This window comes from Triticum aestivum, chromosome 1B, assembly GCF_018294505.1.
Source record: "Triticum aestivum cultivar Chinese Spring chromosome 1B, IWGSC CS RefSeq v2.1, whole genome shotgun sequence".
Classification (NCBI taxonomy): Eukaryota; Viridiplantae; Streptophyta; class Magnoliopsida; order Poales; family Poaceae; genus Triticum; species Triticum aestivum.
This window is the reverse complement of record NC_057795.1, coordinates 286351583-286372516: the sequence shown is the minus strand read 5'-3', so window position 1 is coordinate 286372516 and position 20934 is coordinate 286351583. Positions and strand designations below refer to the sequence as shown.

The 20934-nt window shown below is 44.2% G+C and overlaps 1 protein-coding gene across 1 annotated transcript; it reads right to left on the bottom strand.

Moving 5' to 3' along the window:
- Window positions 1-1595: 1595 nt before the first annotated feature.
- On the bottom strand, window positions 1596-16240 carry LOC123119723 (uncharacterized). The gene is made up of 13 exons (XM_044539626.1): window positions 15823-16240; window positions 14357-14528; window positions 14065-14282; window positions 12930-12993; window positions 11196-11268; window positions 9092-9169; window positions 8742-8899; window positions 8406-8574; window positions 4313-4772; window positions 3803-4177; window positions 3098-3301; window positions 2630-2763; window positions 1596-2226 (listed from the first exon to the last, which is right to left on the bottom strand). The coding sequence occupies exons 1-13, from the start codon at window positions 16186-16188 to the stop codon at window positions 2046-2048; spliced, it is 2652 nt and encodes an 883-aa protein (XP_044395561.1). The 5' UTR covers window positions 16189-16240; the 3' UTR covers window positions 1596-2045.
- Window positions 16241-20934: the final 4694 nt, after the last annotated feature.

Genomic DNA, 20934 nt, shown 5'->3' with positions numbered 1-20934 from the left:
GCCCAACACTTCCCACTGGATGTTTAATTCAGGTGGGATTTGATTGGCCCTCGTCTTATGTCATGGCAGCATCTCCTATCATAGTTGGATTCGATTAGGCTAACGCAAGGATGGGATGTGTTTCGCTAAAATTTTAGTACATTTGGGTCCTTCACAGTTGGCTCTATGTACCATCCTCTTACGAGCTCAGAGATTCAGTGGATAACAATAAACCAATATGAAATTCAAATATACCAGTATACCACTAAAAGTTAAGATTTGCATGTGGTATTTTCGGAGGAGAGTTGTGCTAACCAAAGACAACCTCGCTCTCCGCAACCGACAAGGATGTAAGAGGTGTAGTTTTTGTTCTCACGGTGAGACAATCAAACAGCTCTCCTTTCCAGTGCAAGTTTGTGCCATCCAACTAGCGTCCAATTTATATCCGCCCATAAGTGTTGCCAATATTTATGGTCACTGGATGGATGGAGTACCAAATAGTTTTAGAACGCTAATAAGCATGGGAGCGTCTGTCTTATTATGGTCGCTTTGGCTATGTAGAAATTATATTGTTTTCAATGGCACAAACTCTTCTCCTATGATGGTTATTTTCTATTGTACGCACTTCCTTCATACACGGTCTATACTGCACTGAATGAAGTACATACCGTTGGAGTGTTTATATTGCTGGACTAGGTGGTTAAAGAGGGTTTTTCTGAACATGGATGGCATGATAACCTCTGGATTGATCTACCACTTCCTTCTAGTTAAGTCGGAGTTTTTCCTTTAGTTACTTGGGTCAGAATAGTTGTTTTGGTTGTGTGCATCCTAATTATGTAGAGGTTGGGTGCTGATTATTATGTGTTATATTTGCTTGATGCTATATTTTGAGTTAATAAATGTGTCTTTAAAAAGCAGATATAGCAGTTGCTCCAAAGTCCAAACTGATGATATATTTCAACACTCATTCACATATAGACTATTTTAGTTCTTGGATGTGGGATCAATCTTGACCGCAAAATCTTTTATGGTTAATACTATGTCGGCAGGGCCTTGAACTTGAGATCTCTTAGCTCAAATATTATATTGAATTCATGCTTCAATCAGTTGCTCCAAAAGTTCGAACTCATGGAGAGAGGTGAACAATATATTTCAACAATTTGCTACTCTCTCCGGTCCATAATACTCCCTCCGTTTTTAAATATAAGACCTTTTAGAGATTTCAATATATACTACACACGGATGTATATAGATGTATTCTAGAGTGTAGATTCATTTATTTTGTTTCGTATGTAGTCCATATTGGAATCTCTAAAAGATCTTATATTTAGTAATAGAGGGAGTATTTGTCTTAAATTCACCTAGATACGGATGTATCTAGACATGTTTTAGTGTTAGATACATCCGTATTTAGACAAATCTAAAACAAGTAATATGGATCGAAGAGAGTGTTGGCGCAAATCATCATGGAGAATCTATCATATTAGGTTGTGCTCTTCTGTCCAATGAAGATAGCGAGACTTTTGTTTGGTTATTTAAACATTGGCTATGTTGTATGTCAAGCAAACGACCAAATGCTATAATCACTGACTAGTGCAGATCAATGGAGAATGGTATTGAAGAAGTTTCCCTCAAGCTCATCATAGATGGTTATGTAGCCACTTGTGAAATTTCCGCATCCTAGGACAAGAGAACTATGCTGTTTCTTGTGAAATTTCTGAGGTCCAAACATGCCAAGTAGGGCAGTACACACTAACAAGAATGTGCTAGGAAAAGGAAAGCACATTTTGTTTCCTCTATTGAAACTGTCTGTCATCTTTAGATACATCGTACAACACACGGTGACTAGACCGAACTTGACACGGACGGGGGATCAAAGCAACGCAGAAGCGTAAGCTGAGCTTTCCTCCATCGGCACATGCAGCAACTCCCTTGTCGCCATCAAAATTTCATGAGGCAAGCTCAGGCCTATCAATGGTATGGAGCTGAGTGATTTCCGTGTAATAGATCAGATCGCCAGATCACGGCTGCAGAGGGCTCCCGAGTTCAAACTCAAAACAGAACTGCTACTCGGCTGGTGGTTGGAGTGCAGAGTTCCCGTTCCCGATTTGTTTGGCTGCAAGAACCCTGTCCAGGGTCTCATCCAGGACCTTAATTCCATTTGTCTCCATTTCTGCGACCACGGCGATGGCCGCATCCATCTCCTCCAGATCAAGGCACAGCAAGATTACCTCATCGTACAACGGGCTGATTCCAGTACAAAAAAAGTAACGGAAGGTATATTAGTACACCTTGCCACATATACACAAAATATTTCAGAGCTGCAGTTCACTGGATTATGTGTGTTTTAGAGTCCATGAGATAGTAATGTCCTTGAAATGAAAATACTCCCTCCGTCCCATAATATAAGAGCGTTCTTTACACTACACTAGTGTAAAAAACGCTCTTATATTATGGAACGGAGGGAGTATTAAACTACATGCACGGTGCAAAGGTGCAGTGGCCTATACACTTATTTCTGGACGGCGAGAAAAAAAGCTGTAATGCTCGTCGGACATATACAGAGCTAAAATTCCAACATGAAATGGGCAAGAAAATCATGGATGTAACCTGTTTAATGCAGCAATAGCCATAACAATTTAACATTTACCTTCCAAATTTATGGCCCAGGCTATGTGTTGTTTGCAATATTGTAATAAAAGCAGAGGGGACTGGAGCTCTCATTGCTGCGCGCAGTATAATGGCACAATCTCCAATAGTCGGACTACCACCCAGCTCTATTACCTGAAATTCAACAAAACAGTAATATGGCACAGTTTGAATGTCAGGCCTCTTTAACTTTTGTGCAAGCCCAAAGCACCAACACAACGCCACATCACTAATCAGGCTAACCTAGAAACCAACAAAAGCAATGTATAATTAAAAGAAAACTATGTATCCAACTGGAAAATATTCAAGTAAAACAAAGCATATGTGTTTGGCGTCCTTTAGTCTGCAAAACAGTGGAGGTCCACAGCTTTGTGAGAGAAAATGGTTAACCAAAGAAAGCAATAGTCAACGAGACAACATCATACCAGGAAAACAACTCTTAAGAATTTGGCTAGAGAACTAAGAATACCTTATTCATTATCTTGATAGCTAACTCAACCTCCCATTCCTGTGACCATCTGCGTGGCATCTTTTTCTTTAGCTCTCTCTCCCATGTCCATCCCCAGGCATCTGCGGTAGTATACATATCTGCCACGTCAAACATTCTTGTCTCGCGCATAACCTTGAAAGCTTCAATTGGATCTTCAGGAAACCAATCTTCGTCATCATCAATCTGCAGATACAGCAAGAAATATGCTTCAAAATCTGTAAGAATCTTACAAACTTAGCTCTTATCGCTATATCCACCTGACATAACAACTGGACACAATTTATATCTAACAAAGGTCACTAACATGAATTTTCAAATTAGAGGAAACAACGAACATAGTTTTGCTACGATCTGCTAACTAAAGCCTACAGATTCCTCAAGAATATATTGCAAACCTTATCTTAATTCTCGACAATTTAAACAAGAATACAGATAGAAAATTTAACACCTATGCAATTTGTTGCCATGGTAGTCATTTGATGCTATTTAGATGATTGGAAAGTTTCAATTCACTAGCCAACAAAAAATAATTAATTGCATTGGAAGGTCCAGGCAAGTCTTAAATTTCCTAGAATGAAAGCATATGCTCTATATAGATAGACAAAGATATCAAAAGCTTTAACGGACTTATAGTGAAAACAAGTTAAGCATCTCTTAGAACACACCGTCAGATTAGTTCCATACCTCAGGTATTTTTTTTAATTTCTTTGTTGAACCAGATGTCTTCTCTAGATCCTTCAATAACTGGACTCCTATCATTTGAAGATGCTGATTGGGTCCTTTCGCTGGTTTGTCCTTGGTCTCGTCATCACCAGCTTGATTTTCCGTTCGGTCAATGACCTCATCATCTATCTCATCTTCATCTGCTTCTTTGGCGGAATCATCGTCATCATCATCGTCGTCGTCCTCATCTAACTCGTCATCAAAATCTGGGTCTTCTTTGCTATCTTCTTCACAAAGATGGTTTCGAGTTTCTCCCAGAAAACGCCGTTTCCAGAACTCTGTATTTCCATCTTCTAGCTTGATTCGTGAGATCATTTCATCTAACTCTTCGTCGACCTATCAAGAGTGTTGCGTGTGACATTAAGGAACTATATATAAAAAGTAACACAATTTACTGATAACATTGTTACCTGTCACATGGTAAAGTAACAGATGAAAAACAATTATAGGAAGTATTGTCACATTGCATACCACTTCGTCATCTTCCACAGGAGGAACCCAAAGTGGTATACCACGTGAGCGATTAATTCGCCTGGCCTTTTGAACTCGCTGGTAAAGTACTTGTCTAGTTCCATCTGTAGGTAACCCTTGCGCCTCCAGCTCGATTTTCAATTCAGCTACTACCATTTTGCTCGCTGCCTTGGGCTTAACAACATTCTTCTTTGGCCCTACAACTAATTTCTTTAATCTTTCGACTACTCTTCGTACATCATCTTCAGATACATCACCTAAAATACCAGGGCCTTCATTCCGCAGTGTAATTAAGAGTCTTCGGTGATATAACTTCAATTCCTCAAAACACCGCAGTTTAAAAGATGTCTCTATTGGATTTGAATAGGCAAAACCAAATTCATCTGGATCTAGAGGAGTTTTCCCTCTACGAGGCACCCAACGTTTGCGCTCACCTGTAAGACCTCCTTCTTCAATATACCTGCAAAACCAACACAGGTGGAACAAATATTGTAAACAACAATACTATGGAGGAACAAAACTTGCAGTTGCATGTACGAGATCTCTCTAGAGTTGCAATATTTATTATTAAAGTTTTGAACCGCTATTCAATCATCTTGTGTTCTCACTCATTGTGTTATGGCGCTGCTAGAAGGAGGGTGCGAGAGGGCTGGCCGGGGGCCTTTTTGCCCACGGCCGGGCAAGAGGGAAGGGATTTCCTTCTTAATTCTTGCTTGATTAGATTGATACATCTCCTCTCTTTATATAGAGAGGTTTACTTGACTCCCAAGCAAGGCTTACTTGACCTCTAAGCAAGCAACCCTTATCTCTAATTAACCCTAAGACTAATGGGTCCATTAGGCCCATTACGTACTCTAACACTACACCCCACCTGGACATACAGCTTGTCCTCGAGCTGCAGCCTAACCAACTTATAACCATGACTCGACGCAACACAAACCTAACACCTAAAAACAAGCCTTTTACATCTCGGCTTGTTTTATTGTTCTCAACCTAAAATGGACCGAGACGCTTTATTTTGGACCCTTTAACAAAAAGTGGACACCATCCGCACGTCGGACGTGCACGTGTACAGCCACCTGGATCCCATGGACACCACCTGGACCAAAGGAGTGCATGTGTATGGCCACCTAGAAGTGGTTGCAAGAGCGACCAGCAGAGGCGCCCTCGCGGCGGTCGGCGGCGGAAAGCAGTGGTGCTACGCGGTGCGCTCCTGTCGGTGACACCCTGCCTTCTCCCAGCCGGACGGCTGTTGGTCTGCACCGCACAGGAAAGAGTGGAGGGCTTGCGATTGAGAATGACGAGGAGGGGTGCGCCCCCCCAACCGCCGAAGTCGCAGACTTTGAGGTTGCTGCCCGCGGGGAAAACAACATGCCAGCCGCCCGTGGGGGAAACCGCATGCCCAAGATCCCCGACGCAGCGGATGAGATCGAGGTCCTTTGCGCAGCGAAGGGCAACTTGGAGGAGTGGCAGCTGCAGATCACGCATCTCCCGCACACGCCGATGCGCTAGGAGGCCGCGCGCAGCAGCCTGCAGCCTCATCGCCGCCGACACGTGGCGGGTAGCGATCCAAGACGGAAGCGATGACGGCGACGGCAGGGACTTGATCTGCTGGATGTGGACGCCTTGGGATGGTGGCAGCGCTGATGGGAACGAGGTCGTCGCACTCCCGTCGTAGGGCATCCCATACTGGGCGGCGGAGCTGACCGGCGGTGGCCGCTGCAGCTGCAGCGGCTGCTGCGCTGTCACGCCGGGCAGCGGCAACGGCTGCTGCGTCGGAGCGCCGGGCACTGCGGAGGCCGCCAGGAGCGGCGGCTGCCAGCGGCTGCCACTGCAGCCAGGGCTGGGCGGTGGTGGCGATGGATGGCAGCTGCAGCGGCCTGGCGAGCGCGGCGAAGGCCGCCTGGTGCGGCGGCTGCCACCGCAGCCACGGCGGCGCGGGGGCGGCGATGGGCGGCGCAACCGGGTGCGGCCCGAAGGACCCGGCCAAGAACTGGTGGATCTCTTGGACCGCCTGGGTTAGGTCCCGTAGCACCCCGGACACCTCCTCCCAGGTGAGGACGGCGGGGGCGGGCGCGACAGAGGATCCCGGCGCGGGCAGGAGCGGGGCGACGGTCGTGGTGGTCGCCAGAAGCGACAAGGTGACCGGCAGCGGAAGAGACGGGCTTGGCGGCGGCGAAGACAAGATCGAACCAAAGCTAGCTGATACCAAATTGTTATGACGTGCGGATGGTGTCCACTTTTTGTTAAAGGGTCCAAAATAAAGCGTCTCGGTCCATTTGAGGTTGAGAACAATAAAACAAGCCGAGATGTAAAAGGCTTGTTTTTAGGTGTTAGGTTTGTGTTGCGTCGAGTCATGGTTATAAGTTGGTTAGGCTGCAGCTCGAGGACAAGCTGCATGTCCAGGTGGGGTGTAGTGTTAGAGTACGTAATGGGCCTAATGGACCCATTAGTCTTAGGGTTAATTAGAGATAAGGGTCGCTTGCTTAGGGGTCAAGTAAGCCTTGCTTGGGAGTCAAGTAAACCTCTCTATATAAAGAGAGGAGATGTATCAATCTAATCAAGCAAGAATTAAGAAGGAAATCCCTTCCCTCTTGCCCGGCCGTGGGCAAAAAGGCCCCCGGCCAGCCCTCTCGCACCCTCCTAGCAGCGCCATAACACATTGGCCCAAGGCTTAGTTTTCCATCAACATGGGGCTGTTTGGTTGCTACCCTGAGCGAAATTTGCCTGGCCAGGAGCAAGCCGGGCATGCACATGCGTCTTGTTTGGTTGGTGCCTGAGTGCTATTTGGACCAGCCTGACCAGAGCTGTCCGGCAAGTAATTAGCCGGACTCAGGCCACCGAATTTGCAGGCCCGACTCAGGCAGAAGCAATCAGGTGCGTCCATGCATGTACTCTATGATGCTTGATATTATTTTAATATTTCTCAGGCACAGGGAAAGCTCAAGGACTGAGCAGGCCAAAGTCATGCGAGCCGCGGCGGCCTGTCAGGCGCCCATTTTTTTCAGGCAGAGTGCTCAGGGCACCATCCAAACAGCCCCATACTTTGTTACTCATGCAGAGTGAACTTTGGAACCGTTAGAACACGAAGGCACACTCCATGGGTACACTTGGACTTGACATTCTGGCGTCAAGCAAGTATTCAGTATGGGCAAATTTAGAGTCTCATATTGGTTTATGAGACCACAGTGAATGGTTTTTTAACCGAAGACTGTAGGGCGGGCCCTGACAACAAATTTATTAGAAGAGAACAATTCGTGCTGTCGATACCAGTGTAGTTTCTTCTGATTAGCAATGTCACTGGTGTTGAGACAATCCTGTAGCATCAGCCAGATGAAAGTTTAAGCTTGGTTGGGTATGCTTTTGCATTTCCAGATAATTGAAGGCGATTAGGGGCATATGTTACTCTTTTTTCGAACCATGCAGGAGAACTGCATGTAGATTAAAAAGAGAAAAGAGGAGGACAAAGAGCCCATACAAGGTCCTAGTACACAACATCAAGTGTCGAATCTTTTGGCATGGTATGTATTGCTGCCTCAGGTGTAACTCCAGATATCAATGTTATTCTCATCACACTGGAAGTTCTAGAGGCTGTATCAGATCTTGAAGCTCGCGGAAAGCTTGTCATCCCACAGTGAATGGTATATGTATTTTATATACCAATAGGGTATGAAAATATATCAATAAGGTTTTTGTATTTTCTATATATCAACAGAACACGATAGTCAACCAGCAAAATGCGAGCATTCAGCCATTGATCTGACAGATCCTCTTGTAATTAACGGACCACAACTGATAAATCTTGATAAGGGGGCTAGGCTGGAAAAAAATAATAAGAACAAAAATACTAGCCCACGAGTTTGGCACATAAATAAACTAATGTTGCATGTTAGGACCCGAAGCTGCAATGTCACTATGTGCACCAAACCCTTCACAACCCAAACCCTTCACAAAAACTATGTACAAGCCCATCACCAAAAAAGAAGAAAATAGTTGACAATTAGGCATATCATGACTGGTTAATCATCCTGAATTGTAAGAACCTAAGACAACTTAATGTTTTCCTCAAAACAAAAACTTTTCAAGGTCATACCTGGCTACATAATCAATGTCGAAGCCAACATCAGCTTCTTCTTGTAATGGTTCTATCCAGGAGCTCACCAATGTGCGGTATTTTCGGTTTAAAATCATTGCTCGAGGTGCAATAGTCTGGTTATCGTCAGCCATTGCTTCTAAGGCCTCAAGCAACTCATCAGCTCTTCCTGGTTATAAAAATAAGTTACCTGCTCAGGAAAGTACTAAATGTTCACAATAATGCAAAAGCTCCTAAAAGTATAGAAGACAAATGCTAGTTGATATTTTGAGCACAGAATACATAGGGGTGAAACAATGTTGGATAAAACTAATCAACAGAAGGGTGAAAGCTCACCATCGAGGCACAGTGAACGTAGATAGAGAGAAAGTGGATCGCCGCAATTCCCTGCATTGTACAGAACTTTTGTTCCTCCAGGAATTCTCCGTAAAGCACGAAAATGCCTGATTGCTTCATTGACCATACAGTACTTTGTAAAGCATTCCACTAACAACCTGGGAACAGTAGCTGGGTCATCCATCGTTGCTTTAGAGAAACACATATTACAAGAAAAATGAGAGTTGGCAAACTAGAAACAAGAACATTTCTATTGATTTTCAGAAATCAAACATAGACACAGCATACTCGATCCCTTTGAGAATCATAAGCTCTTCAAATAGTGACTACTCTACAAGGGAAGTTCTTACGCATAAGTTCTTGCATTAGGCTGAACACGTTTGTAGTCTTCCACCATCATCCCGAGTAGCTCTGCCACATCCGGTGCCCTGCAGACAATAAAACACCATAAATGAAGACAAGATATAACTCAAACATGGATCATAGTGTAACATGTTCTCACACACAAAAAAAAGTGAGTTATTATTTCCAGGTTCCATTCTCAAAAAGGAAACATGGAAAATTAATTGAAGAACTAGGTGAAAAATCCACAAAAGCAGCAGACGCAAAGGCTGCAAAAACATTTTTTTGTCAAGAATACGAAGGAGACTTGCATATATTTTCATTGAAAAGAAGAGAATACAAACTGCCTCTCGCCGCTACAACGGCAGCCAGAACATGAAGCATGGAAGCAGAATCCTATATTTACACTACTATTGATGGCAGCGAAGTTAGATGTTCCCTCAGTTCTCCAGTCAACATAGCATGCTTCTTTCCAACGTTTTTCCATGTTTAAGAAACAGTAGCTATCACAGAGCAAGGTGAGATGCCGTTCCAAAATTTTGAGCTTTCCCTACATATGCCATGGAGCTACAACTACCATTTGTTCTTTTACATCGAACTGTTCCAAACATTCAGGTTTGATACAAATACACATGCTTGTGTTAACAAGCTTTTTTTTTTAGAAAAGGAGGATGACCCCCGGCCTCTGCATCTGGGAGATGCATACGGCCACTTTATTGATTATTCTCGAGGACCTTACAAAGTATTACAACAATGAGCCTGAATCCACCATCTTGGCAACACATGCCGCTACTTCTATCCAAAATGATGAAGGAGTGCTAGCTGGGCCACTACCCAAACCACTCACCTAAACCTAACATCAAAAAGCCGGAAACCGAAACATATTCGGAAGCCCCAGCCGAGCCACATACCGGGTCTGGGGCACAATCCGGTCAGACGCACTCGTGTGTCGTCGCCGCCATCTTCCACAGGTCCGTCTTCAGATCATATTGAGGCTTCTACCTTGTCTGGCCACTCTGCCATCGACATCACCATGACGCCAGACAACAACCTCCTCCTGCGCGAGTCCATCTCCGCGCATCGGGCGCCGAGCCTCCACAGCGCCATGCCGCCGATCTTCGCCGCCATCAATGAGTGAGATGAAGTACCGCTCCACCACGGCATGTACAAGGTGAGGAAGGGCGAGGTCCTCATCGGAGACACGGCCGGAAGAGAAGCACCGCAGCCCCGAGACACTGCCCGGAGCTGCGACGCAGTAGACCAGGCGGGCCGCCACCAGGAACCAGACAAGCTCGCCATGCACACCCAGCATCCCCATGCCCAAGTCGGCGCCTTCAAGAAGGTGACGACGCTGTGGCGCCGCCGCCGCTTAGCACCGGGGCTAGGGTTTTCACCCGGGCGCAGGGGAAGGGGGGGGGGGGCAGGGGAGGTTTAGCCTCGGCGCCGCCACCAAGGAGGGAATGGCGTCCGGGACGCCATCGACGCCGTGTCCGCCGCCGGCGGTCAAAGGTTTCCCCCGGCCAAGCACCCTGCCGCCACCTCCGAAGCAGCCACAACATCAGCAGGCGCGTGTACGCCGGAGATCCAGGCCGGCCGGAGGTCATGCATCACGAGCGGACCAGGATCGCCTCCGATCTGACGAGGGGAGCCCGGGGCCTCCCCGTGCCATGACCTGCGCCCACCGGGACCTCGCTGCCCGCGCAGCCGAGGGGAACCGGCCTACCTCACCGACGAGCACTCCCCGCCGCCGGAGGAGCGCCGTCCGCACCAGCGAGGCCGCCGTCTCAGATCCGGACCCTCACCACTGAAAGGGAGCGATCAGATTGGGGGGATCGCTGGATCCAGCCAAGTCGCCCCGCCGCCACCATCCCGGGAGCCGGCGCCGGCTTCGCCGGCCGTTCCTCCGGTGGCGGCGAGGTGGGGAGGGAGATGGGAAGGGTGTAAGGCGCGGGGATCTGGGTTCCCCCGTCGCCGCCAGGGAGGGCGACGCGGGGGACGCGTTTGTGACGAGGATGTATCAAGTGTGTGTTAACAAGCTAACTATGATAAATATGAAAAATAGAACAAAGTAACACATATGGCAGAAAACCTGGAAGTAAATATTAGGCATACCTATCGTGGGACGTAGCTCTAGTAAATGCCTGTATAACCCAATTATAAGACTCGGTATCAGGTTTCATGTAATCTACAATGAGAGGGAAAGAAAGTCAGCATCAAATTTAATTCAGTTTCAAAATTAGGGGAGAATCAGTATCTAGATTACATGAAAACATCATGATTGCACATGTGATATAAGTTAGCCAGATATTTCTGTTTTCCTTGTACAAGAAAGCTAGTATTACTACTGCTGAGATACATTAAATATTGTAGTAACAGGGGGAGAATTCTGTTGGAAAACCAGTGAACTAAAGGTCAACAATCCAAAAAGAACATTTGGTGCATTTGTTTGCACATAAGCTACATTGGCTATAAAGTTGAACACTCAGACCTTGATGTCACCTTGTATAATTGTAACTTTCTTACAGATTCGTATTGAGGTCAATAATATTAATACTTCATAGAAAGCGGAGCAGCGAGGCTCAAGGACGGCACAGGTACATAACAATGTATGCAGTTGGAGGATTATCTTTTGGTTGGTGTTGGAGGAGTGAGGAATCGAGTTAGTATATTGAGTCATTGTCTTAGGAGCCAAGTCATGTTAGTTCTGTAAAAGGGAGTCCACTGGGATATAAAAAAGGCTCTTAGGCAAGAATAACAAACTTCTTCCTAAAACGTATTCCAATCCTCTGTACTTTCTCTCATCTACCCGGTTACCTTTCTACAACTTGTCAGCCACGGTGCCAGCACAGCACCAACGGCCTCAGCCACAGGTGAACCACCTGGGGAATTTCCACCACCACTAAGCCTACGTCGACCTTACAATCCATAATCCGATTTCAGTAACTACTAACTACAGACTAGTTCAAGTAGACAAATACTCCCCCCGGTCCTTTGTAGTCTGCATATAAATTTTGTCTGAAGTCAAAGTATCTCCACTTTGACCAAATTTATAGAAATAAGTATCAACATTCACAATGCCAAATCTACATTGTTAGATTCATTATGAAATGTAGTTTCATAGTATATATATTTGGTATTGTATATGTTGATATTTTTTTATATAAATTTGGTCAAACTTTGTACAGTTTGACTTGACACAAATCTAATACGCGGAGTAAAAAGGACTAGAGGGAGTAACAACTAGTTCAAGTAGACAAATAACAAAATAGCAAAACACTACCTGCAATAAATGGAGAATATAGACATAATGTCCCAGCAATGGTTAAACATGCACACCGAATGCTAAACGAACCGTCTACCCGAATGATGCTTATCAATACCACTCATGTAACACCCCAGCCTCTCGCCCAGACCGGCAGTCGTTACTCCTGGTGGGATCTAGACAGGCCCCACAAACCAACATCGGTCACACTTTGTCCTCACTCGTGCGTACCTAAGAAGAACTTCCTGGTCGGTCAACCATCCCCAAATTGCACCAAGCCAACCCCACTTAACCCAGAGGTTCTTCGGAGACGAGCTTTCGGAAAAGAAGGTGCACCTTGTTGATACGAGTAGTCTATCATTCCTTTTTAGCTAGGATGGCGAGTTGTACGGACTATACACGTGAACACAATATTTTGACGTCTTAAGTTTAAATTGTTAGCATAAAACCATTAATTATATGAACAAACAATATTTGGTAAAACAAATATGGTTAAGACTTCCCAAATGTCTGGCAAGAAAACAGGAACCACGATAAAATGAAAGCAAAAGGCATAGCAGATTCAGTGGACGTGTTGGGCATACCTTCACCTCCATATTCCATGTTTTCATAAGTTGAAAATGCAATTTCAGGAATTCCACACGTAGCCTGAACAAAAGGAATTTTTATTTTAAAACATTGAACATATTCGTATAGAATCTAAAACATAAACACCCATGCATTGAACCATGTTCCTAAAGCAGACGATATATTGTCTGAAAAAATTTCTAATCTAATGGTAGCTTAAACAGCTGATGCATCAGGATTAGTTCACAACACCTAAGACTAACCAAACCCAGCTCACTTACAATTTATGAACTGCACATATGCTACTGATGTGTTAGAGATACATCCATGTAAAAACAAGATACATCCATGTAAAAACAAATCCAGCTAGAATCAACTAATGTGTAAACAGTTCATAAATCCACTTGATAGTTAATATACATGGATACTAAATGACTGCCAATGTCACAGTGTCCGGCAGTTAGATAGACAGACCTAGAACACCATTGGTGTAGGTAAAGTAAAACTCACACCTGTAGTGAAAATTTAGAAAACAGTCCAAGCATTAGCATTAACCCCTATATCATGAATCACATTACTATGCTGCATAAGCTGCTTGCTGTTCTGGGAGCAGAAGTCATATTATTTTCACAAATTAATCCCGATAGGATTTTTTTTTTTACCTGGATGAAGTATTGGTAGAAAATAATCCCTATATATATTCCTCTACTAAACTCCGCCTATGTCTTCTAGGCATAGCCGGTCCCAAGCCCAGGTAAAGGAGGAGGGTTGTGATAGGCTTGGCGAGCCAACGTAAAAACTAGCCAGTCCCATAGGTATGAAACCCATTTGAGCGAGAATAGTACTAGGATGGGTGACCTCCTAGGAAGTCCTCGTGAAAGGGTTTCATATCTAAGGGTTGTGATAGGCTTGGCGAGCCAACGTAAAAACTAGCCAGTCTTTTGGGTATGAAAACCCATTTGGGCGAGAGTAGTACTAGGATGGGTGACCTCCTGGGAAGTCCTCGTGAAAGGGTTTCATATCTAGCCTACCCCAACTTGTTTGGGATAAAAGGCTTCGTAAGTAAGTAAGTCATATATTCCTCTACTAGGCCAACTGAACAAATAGATGGCAGAAGGAAATAGCAAACTATGGTGTAAATCAAGGTCACACCTGCACACTGAGAAGGCAATTAAAATGGAATGTGGTTGCCATTCTTCCAGCAGCCTCCATTTGGTATGCAACTGTTAGCGCATTGGAGTGGTCTCCAGCTTTACAATCTTCTTCAATCAAAAGATCGTAAAGTTCATCAGTTCCTTGTAAACCACCTTTTGCTCCTTTCAGAAATACTGTATTGGCGTCCTCCAGATAATGGTTCCTGACTAGCTCCTCTGTTCACAGAAGGAAGACTACAATAACCATTCAATGAACAAATCAAACATTCAAGGCAAGCCAATTTCCATACCTACAAGAACTAGCCAAGCCTTGCGAATATCATACTTATATCTCTCCATAGCAGCAAGAATCTCCATTGCCCTGGTAGAAAGACCCTTCTTGGCAAAGACACGGACTAGAGCCACAAAAGTTTCATGTAAAGGACGCACACCGGAACTTAGCTCCCTCCTAAGAGCTTGCATCTGCATACAAAATGTAACATTGCATTCTGTAAATTCAACACATGTGATTATTTGAAAAAAAAAACATGTAAGTTTTTACATTCATCAAAGCAATGTGCAAGCGTCCCACAAAAATAATTAAGCATCATAAACACAAGTCCAGAATAACCTGACTATCACTGAAATAAACTTAGGATCACAGAATCAACATATCTATACATGTATAATTACTCTGAAGCCTCCATAGAGAAGCCAGAGGCAGAGGTGACAACCTCTGGCCTTAAAAATCTTAAGAGGTTCTACCCTCGAATATATTTGAGAACTGACCTTGCGCTGATAACTCATTTAAGTTTGATGTTGATCAAATCAATTTACATGGTGTTCAATTTGTTGACAGAAATCTTAGGTCAGTAAGGCACGGGCACGCGCACACACAACACCACTTTTTCTTTTCGCAGAAAATGAGATGCCGTGCCTGCATATATATCCTACTCCTCACCAGAATTCCAAAACACCATTGGTCAGCCCCGCAGCATCTAAATACCTCCACACCTTTCATCTACTTTTATATACATCATGGCTGACCACTGCAGACTGGATTGTCCCTGAAGAAGAAGCCCGACATGTATTTTGTTCGCTGGAGATATAATGCTTTTCTAAACAATATATGGTTGGGTTACTGCTTGTTTGACAGTTACCCTACTTGCCTTCTTGGGTTTTGATGTCATAATTCATATGTTACCATCAGATTCCTGTGCGGCACCGCTGCTTTTCATTTTCCATTTAGCTTGCAGGATCAACAGAATTTTAAATCCACTTATGGTGCACCAAACAACAAATCACCAGAGCACTACATACCGCCTGAAAGTCTTCAAGGCGGTAAGGACAAAGCTACCAAACCTTGAGCTTTGCCTCCGAGAACCTCCTGTTCACTCGACAATTGCACATTTACGACCACAGAAACCCAACCAAAGCAAACGCTCATGGACTCATAACTTGGTGAAACAACTCCGGCCAAGCACCCAGCCGCCTTAATTACCTACCAAGCACAAACACCCCAAAGAGGCGCGCGCATTTCATCAAACACCTCACGCGAACTTCTGTGGTCTCACACCGGTGCAATAGACGAAGCTAGAAAAAATTTCCTATGGGGTCATCATTATATTATCTCTGCTACATTGGTGTCATCTTCTACAAATACACATTAGTTTGTGCTAACTAATGAAGTGTTTTCAAACATTCATTGGGGTCAGTTGACCCCAATGCCACTATACCAGCTCCGTCAAATCAAAACTTAACATCTGTGTACACTTACAGCGCCTTCGGCGTCGCCAGCGAGGGCGTGTGCGGCGACGAGCCCGTGGAAGGAACGGGGCCCGGGCGAGAGGCCTGCGGCGACCATGTCGTAGATGGTGTCCGCGACGCCGAGGGCGTCGGCGGCGCGGGCGCGCTCTGCGAGCTGCTCCAAGAAGGCCAGGCGCAGGCCCTTCTCCACTGCCCCCGCGGCCGCCGAGCGGTCGCCGCCGCTCCCTTCTGGTAGTCGCCGCCGCCGCGTACGGCGCCGCTCAGCGAGGGCGGGGATGCGCGTGCCGGAGGTGGAGGCGCGAGGGAAGCGGGCAGCAGTAGTGAGGGGGAATGCGGAGGAGGCGGCCGTGGAGGCGGAGGTGGAAGGGGTGGCCATCGTGGCCGGGGTTTAGTGGAGAAGACGAGAGTGAGGGTTTTGGATAAGATAGGCAGGTTTTCAAGTTTTGGAGGGAGAGAGAGGGCCGGCGCAGCCGTTCGCCCTTTTTCTTTTTTCTTTCGACAGTTGCTAGACCATATTTTCAAATAATTTAATTTTTCAAATAATAAGTGTCACACGTGTGGCACCAAACAACATGGTTGAAATGCCTTCATTATCATCTGTTTTGACACATCTAACAGATGGCATCAACGATTTTTGGGGGGGTTTCGGACTTCAAAATGTCTTATCTCTTAAATAAAATATCCGATTAAAAATCCATTTTCGTCATTAAATCTATCTCAAAAAGATCTTTAAAAGTAGATCCCGTATTGATATGTATCGACGATTTTTTTCGCCAAAAGTTGTCATGATGTCATACAAAAGTAATTCACCATGGCAATTTTAGTTTCTAGTTCATAGCAAATTTAAGTAATTGACTAGACATGGCAATGTATTTTAATTATGTGTAACTTCCCGGGGAATAAACACATGAGTTTCCTCGAGGTGCTTCATTTCTCTCATGAAGTGTCCATAATTGTCAGGACACCTGAGCACAAAACAATTAGTCTGAATTACAATTGGCAGATCTACCAATGAAATGATATGGCTACACCCTCCATATTACCATTAATAATTTCACCTTCTAGAACATCATTGGCTTCAATAAATACATCGTCGATAGATAGGGCCACCAAGTCCGTCGACTGCTGGGAACAAGGTTTGTACGAAGCCACAACACATAAGGGTTCGTTTATAGAACACTAGACCATCGAAGCCCCTCTCGCACGTGTGACGCTGGAAGTGGGGCAAAAATATTTAGATAAATTGCGAAAGTCGGGATTTGAACTAAGACCTTAAGATCTGATATCATGTTAAACTCCATGCACTAGCCAACACAACCGAAAATTTCAACTGATGAAAAGGGTTAGGCAATCCACATATACAATTCAACAGGAATGTCCAAAACTAAGTGGATCAAAACTTGAACTCAAGACCTTAAGTCTTTTATACCATGTTAAACTTCATGCACAAGTCAATGCAACCAAAACTTTGAACCGATGAAAAGAGTTAGGTAATCCACATATACACTTCAACAAGAATGTCCCAAACTAAGTGGATGGATGTCACCTTGGTAAGCAAGATAAAACTTGGTGTGAATATCAACATATGGCACACACGCTCGGCAAAATGAGGTCGTGTGCGACCGGCGAGCGAGAAAATACGGCTATATGTACAGTAGTGCTCAAAAAATACAATTATACAGGCGAAATCATTTCCGGTCGTAAGTACATCTCACATAGTCAGCCCCCGCTAAACGTTTCCGTTCGTATGTACATTCCACACAGTTCATCCAAGGAATACGTTTTCGTTAGTATGTACATCTCACACAGTTAATCCAAGAAATACCAAACGTTTGCGATGCGCACAATATCTCAAACAATCAATTATTTTGAAGTATGTGTGATATGGTGACTATCGCAAACATTTAATAAGAAAGAACTGTGTGCGATGCTGTTGTTAATCGCACACGTTTTTTCTTGGCTGATCGTGTGTGCAGTGGCGATTGATCGCATACGTTTTTTCCTAGTTGATCGTGTGTGCGGTGGAGATTGATCGCACACGTAGTGGATCCTAGAAACATGTCTGATCTCCACGTCTATCGCAGACGTTTCGCTTTTGCAAACTGTGTGTAGTGTAATCCCTAATTAATCCCTAATTTAAAAATCACATTTTTGAATTTGAAAGTAAGCAATCACTTATTTCATATCCAATCAGGTTTATTACAAATATATGTTCAACCACGAATGCATAATTCGAAGCACAGGTACATATACTGAAGAACTACAGAAGCACCAAGTAAAGAATGATGAACCGCAGTTGTACTAAAGACTGTAAAGAGAGAGGCGAAAGGCATTCTGGTTGTTGCAGAAGCTGAAGCGGAATGTCCGTATTGTGCCCTCCTTCATGCGTAATGTGCGCACGACTCTAGGCTAACCCCTTGTGATGGCTCCCCGTCCATCCTTCACTGTCTTCATTACGACTTCTCGATGCTCATTGTAGTCTGGATGTAATATTTTAACCTTCATTGCGTGTCCATCAATCATGTACTTTGCGAGGTAATCTTGAGTGAACTACTTAGGGAACCACTGCGAACAAAAAGATTCAGACATTGTTGTCTAACAACTCATTATGGGCAGTAAAAAGAGAAGGCTGCAGAGTTTGTAGTTACCATCCTACAGCTCCCTATTGTGTTGGATAGAGCATAAACCAATAACTTGCTTGCCACTATTCGTATCTTTTTGCTAATAATCCTTATCAGTTTCCACACTTGATGCTTGTTCATGAATATCTCATTGCCCCATACGCAAAAAGGGTTGATGCATGGATCCTTGCCAAGGGCATATGTACCTACAAGCAACAAGTTAATGTTAGAAGCTAACAACTGTCCAAGCCTGGATCTATTGCACTACATTATGGAACAACGGGGGAGTACAAGCCGAGAGATGAAGCTAACCTCGGCGGAAAATGGTGCCCACTCCCGTTGTTGTCCTGCATAAGTAGTGAAAAGGCATGATAAGTACGGTAACCTTAACATCAAACAAATATAGCAAAGGTGAACAATATCATCTCCAAATGATAGCTTGAATGTGTTGTTTTCAGCATGCTCTTAAAGCATATATAAAATGGAAGGCAATGTTACTGACAGCAGGCTTAACAACCATCAAATATTGCAATTCAAACTGGTATTGTTGAAAATAATAGAACGTAGGTAATGCTTAAACATCACTGGATAAATGTGTAAACTGAAATAAAGGGCATGTGTTAACTACACCGGGCATAAATGGAACCAAATATAGTCGTTCAAACTGGTATTGATGCAGTCGAGTGGCACAGTTCCGACTTGCACATAATAAACAACACATTGTGAATGATTGATATAAACAAGGCATAAATGATCAGTATGGCAACCAAATATAGCCATTGAAAACTGGACAGAGTCTCATTGGAACCAACCTAGCAAGCAAATAAAGATAAACAGGACATATGCTTGAAAACTGGACAAATGCTCGCTGCAACCAATCTAATAAGCAAATACAGATAAACAAGGCATCTGCTTGAAAACTGGACAAATTCTAAAAAAAAGTAACCTAACAACCAAATACATATAAACAAGGCATCTGCTTGATAACTGGACAAATGCTCACTGCAACCAAACTAAGACAAAATACATATAAACAAGGCATCGACTCGATAACTGGAAAAGTGCTCACTGCAACCAACCTAACAACCAAACACAGATAAACGATGCATCTACTCACTATAAACAACCAAATATAACCATTCGTGAAACTGAAGTGGACAATTCATACTTAAACATCACATAGCCCTATTGAACAATACATTTTTGCATAACTGAAATAATTAAACACGACACAGTTATAGCACCGCACGACAAATGCTACTACAACAAAGGGTACGGGTTGGCAAGCTAGAAAAGGTAAGATTTGCTGATAGGATGTTGCCTCACATTTCATGGACAGGATCCTTCTAGTTGGAAGATGAAAGGATCGAGAAGAGGTGTCTAGAGGGGGATGATTAGACACTAAGTACCAAAAGTTGCAGTTTTTAACTTCTTTAATTTTAAGTGGGGTTTTGGCACAACTTTAACACTTACAATACATAACAAGCAAGCATGCAAAGAGTATATGAGCAGCGGAAAGTAAAGCATGCAACTTGCAAGAATGTAAAGGGAAGGGTTTGGAGGATTCAAACGCAATTGGAGACACGGATGTTTTTGTCGTGGTTCCGATAGGTGGTGCTATCATACATCCACGTTGATGGAGACTTCAACCCACGAAGGGTAACGGTTGCGCGAGTCCACGGAGGGCTCCACCCACGAAGGGTCCACGAAGAAGCAACCTTGTCTATCCCACCATGGCCGTCGCCCACGAAGGACTTGCCTCACTAGCGGTAGATCTTCACGAAGTAGGCGATCTCCTTGCCCTTACAAACTCCTTGGTTCAACTCCACAATCTTGTCGGAGGCTCCCAAGTGACACCTAGCCAATCTAGGAGACACCACTCTCCAAGAAGTAACAAATGGTGTGTTGATGATGAACTCCTTGCTCTTGTGCTTCAAATGATAGTCTCCCCAACACTCAACTCTCTCTCACAGGATTTGGATTTGGTGGAAAGAAGATTTGAGTGGAAAGCAACTTGGGGAGGCTAGAGATCAAGATTCATATGGTAGGAATGGAATATCTTGGTCTCAACACAAGTGTAGGTGGTTCTCTCTTAGAAAATGCAAGTTGGAAGTGTAGGTTCGTTCTGATGGCTCTCTCCACGAATGAAGAGTGGGTGGAGGGGTATATATAGCCTCCACACAAAATCTAACCGTTACACACAACTTGCCAATCTCGGTGGGACCGAATTGAGAAACTCGGTCGGACCGATTCAGCAAATCTAGTGACCGTTAGGATTTTCGGCGGGACCGACATGCAACTCGGTAGGACCGATATGGTTAGGGTTAGGGCATAACGTAATCTCGATGAGACCGATTACTCAAACTCGGTAGGACCGATTTTGGTAATAAGTTAACCAGAGAGTTGGTCAGGCAAACTCAGTGAGACCGATTACACAAACTTGGTGGGACCAATTTTGGTAATAAGCTAACTAGAGAGTTTGCATTGTAATCTCAGTAGTA

What these genes read in the sequence shown, in the direction of transcription:
- LOC123119723 (XM_044539626.1), bottom strand. Translation starts at nt 16,188, where the DNA reads ATGGCCACCCCTTCCACCTCCGCCTCCACGGCCGCCTCCTCCGCATTC. An exon ending in GGCTTGGCTAGTTCTTGTAG is followed by an intron (nt 14,283 to 14,356) that starts GTATGGAAATTG and finishes TTCTGTGAACAG; the next exon opens with AGGAGCTAGTCAGGAACCAT. An exon ending in CATGGAATATGGAGGTGAAG is followed by an intron (nt 11,269 to 12,929) that starts GTATGCCCAACA and finishes CTCTCATTGTAG; the next exon opens with ATTACATGAAACCTGATACC.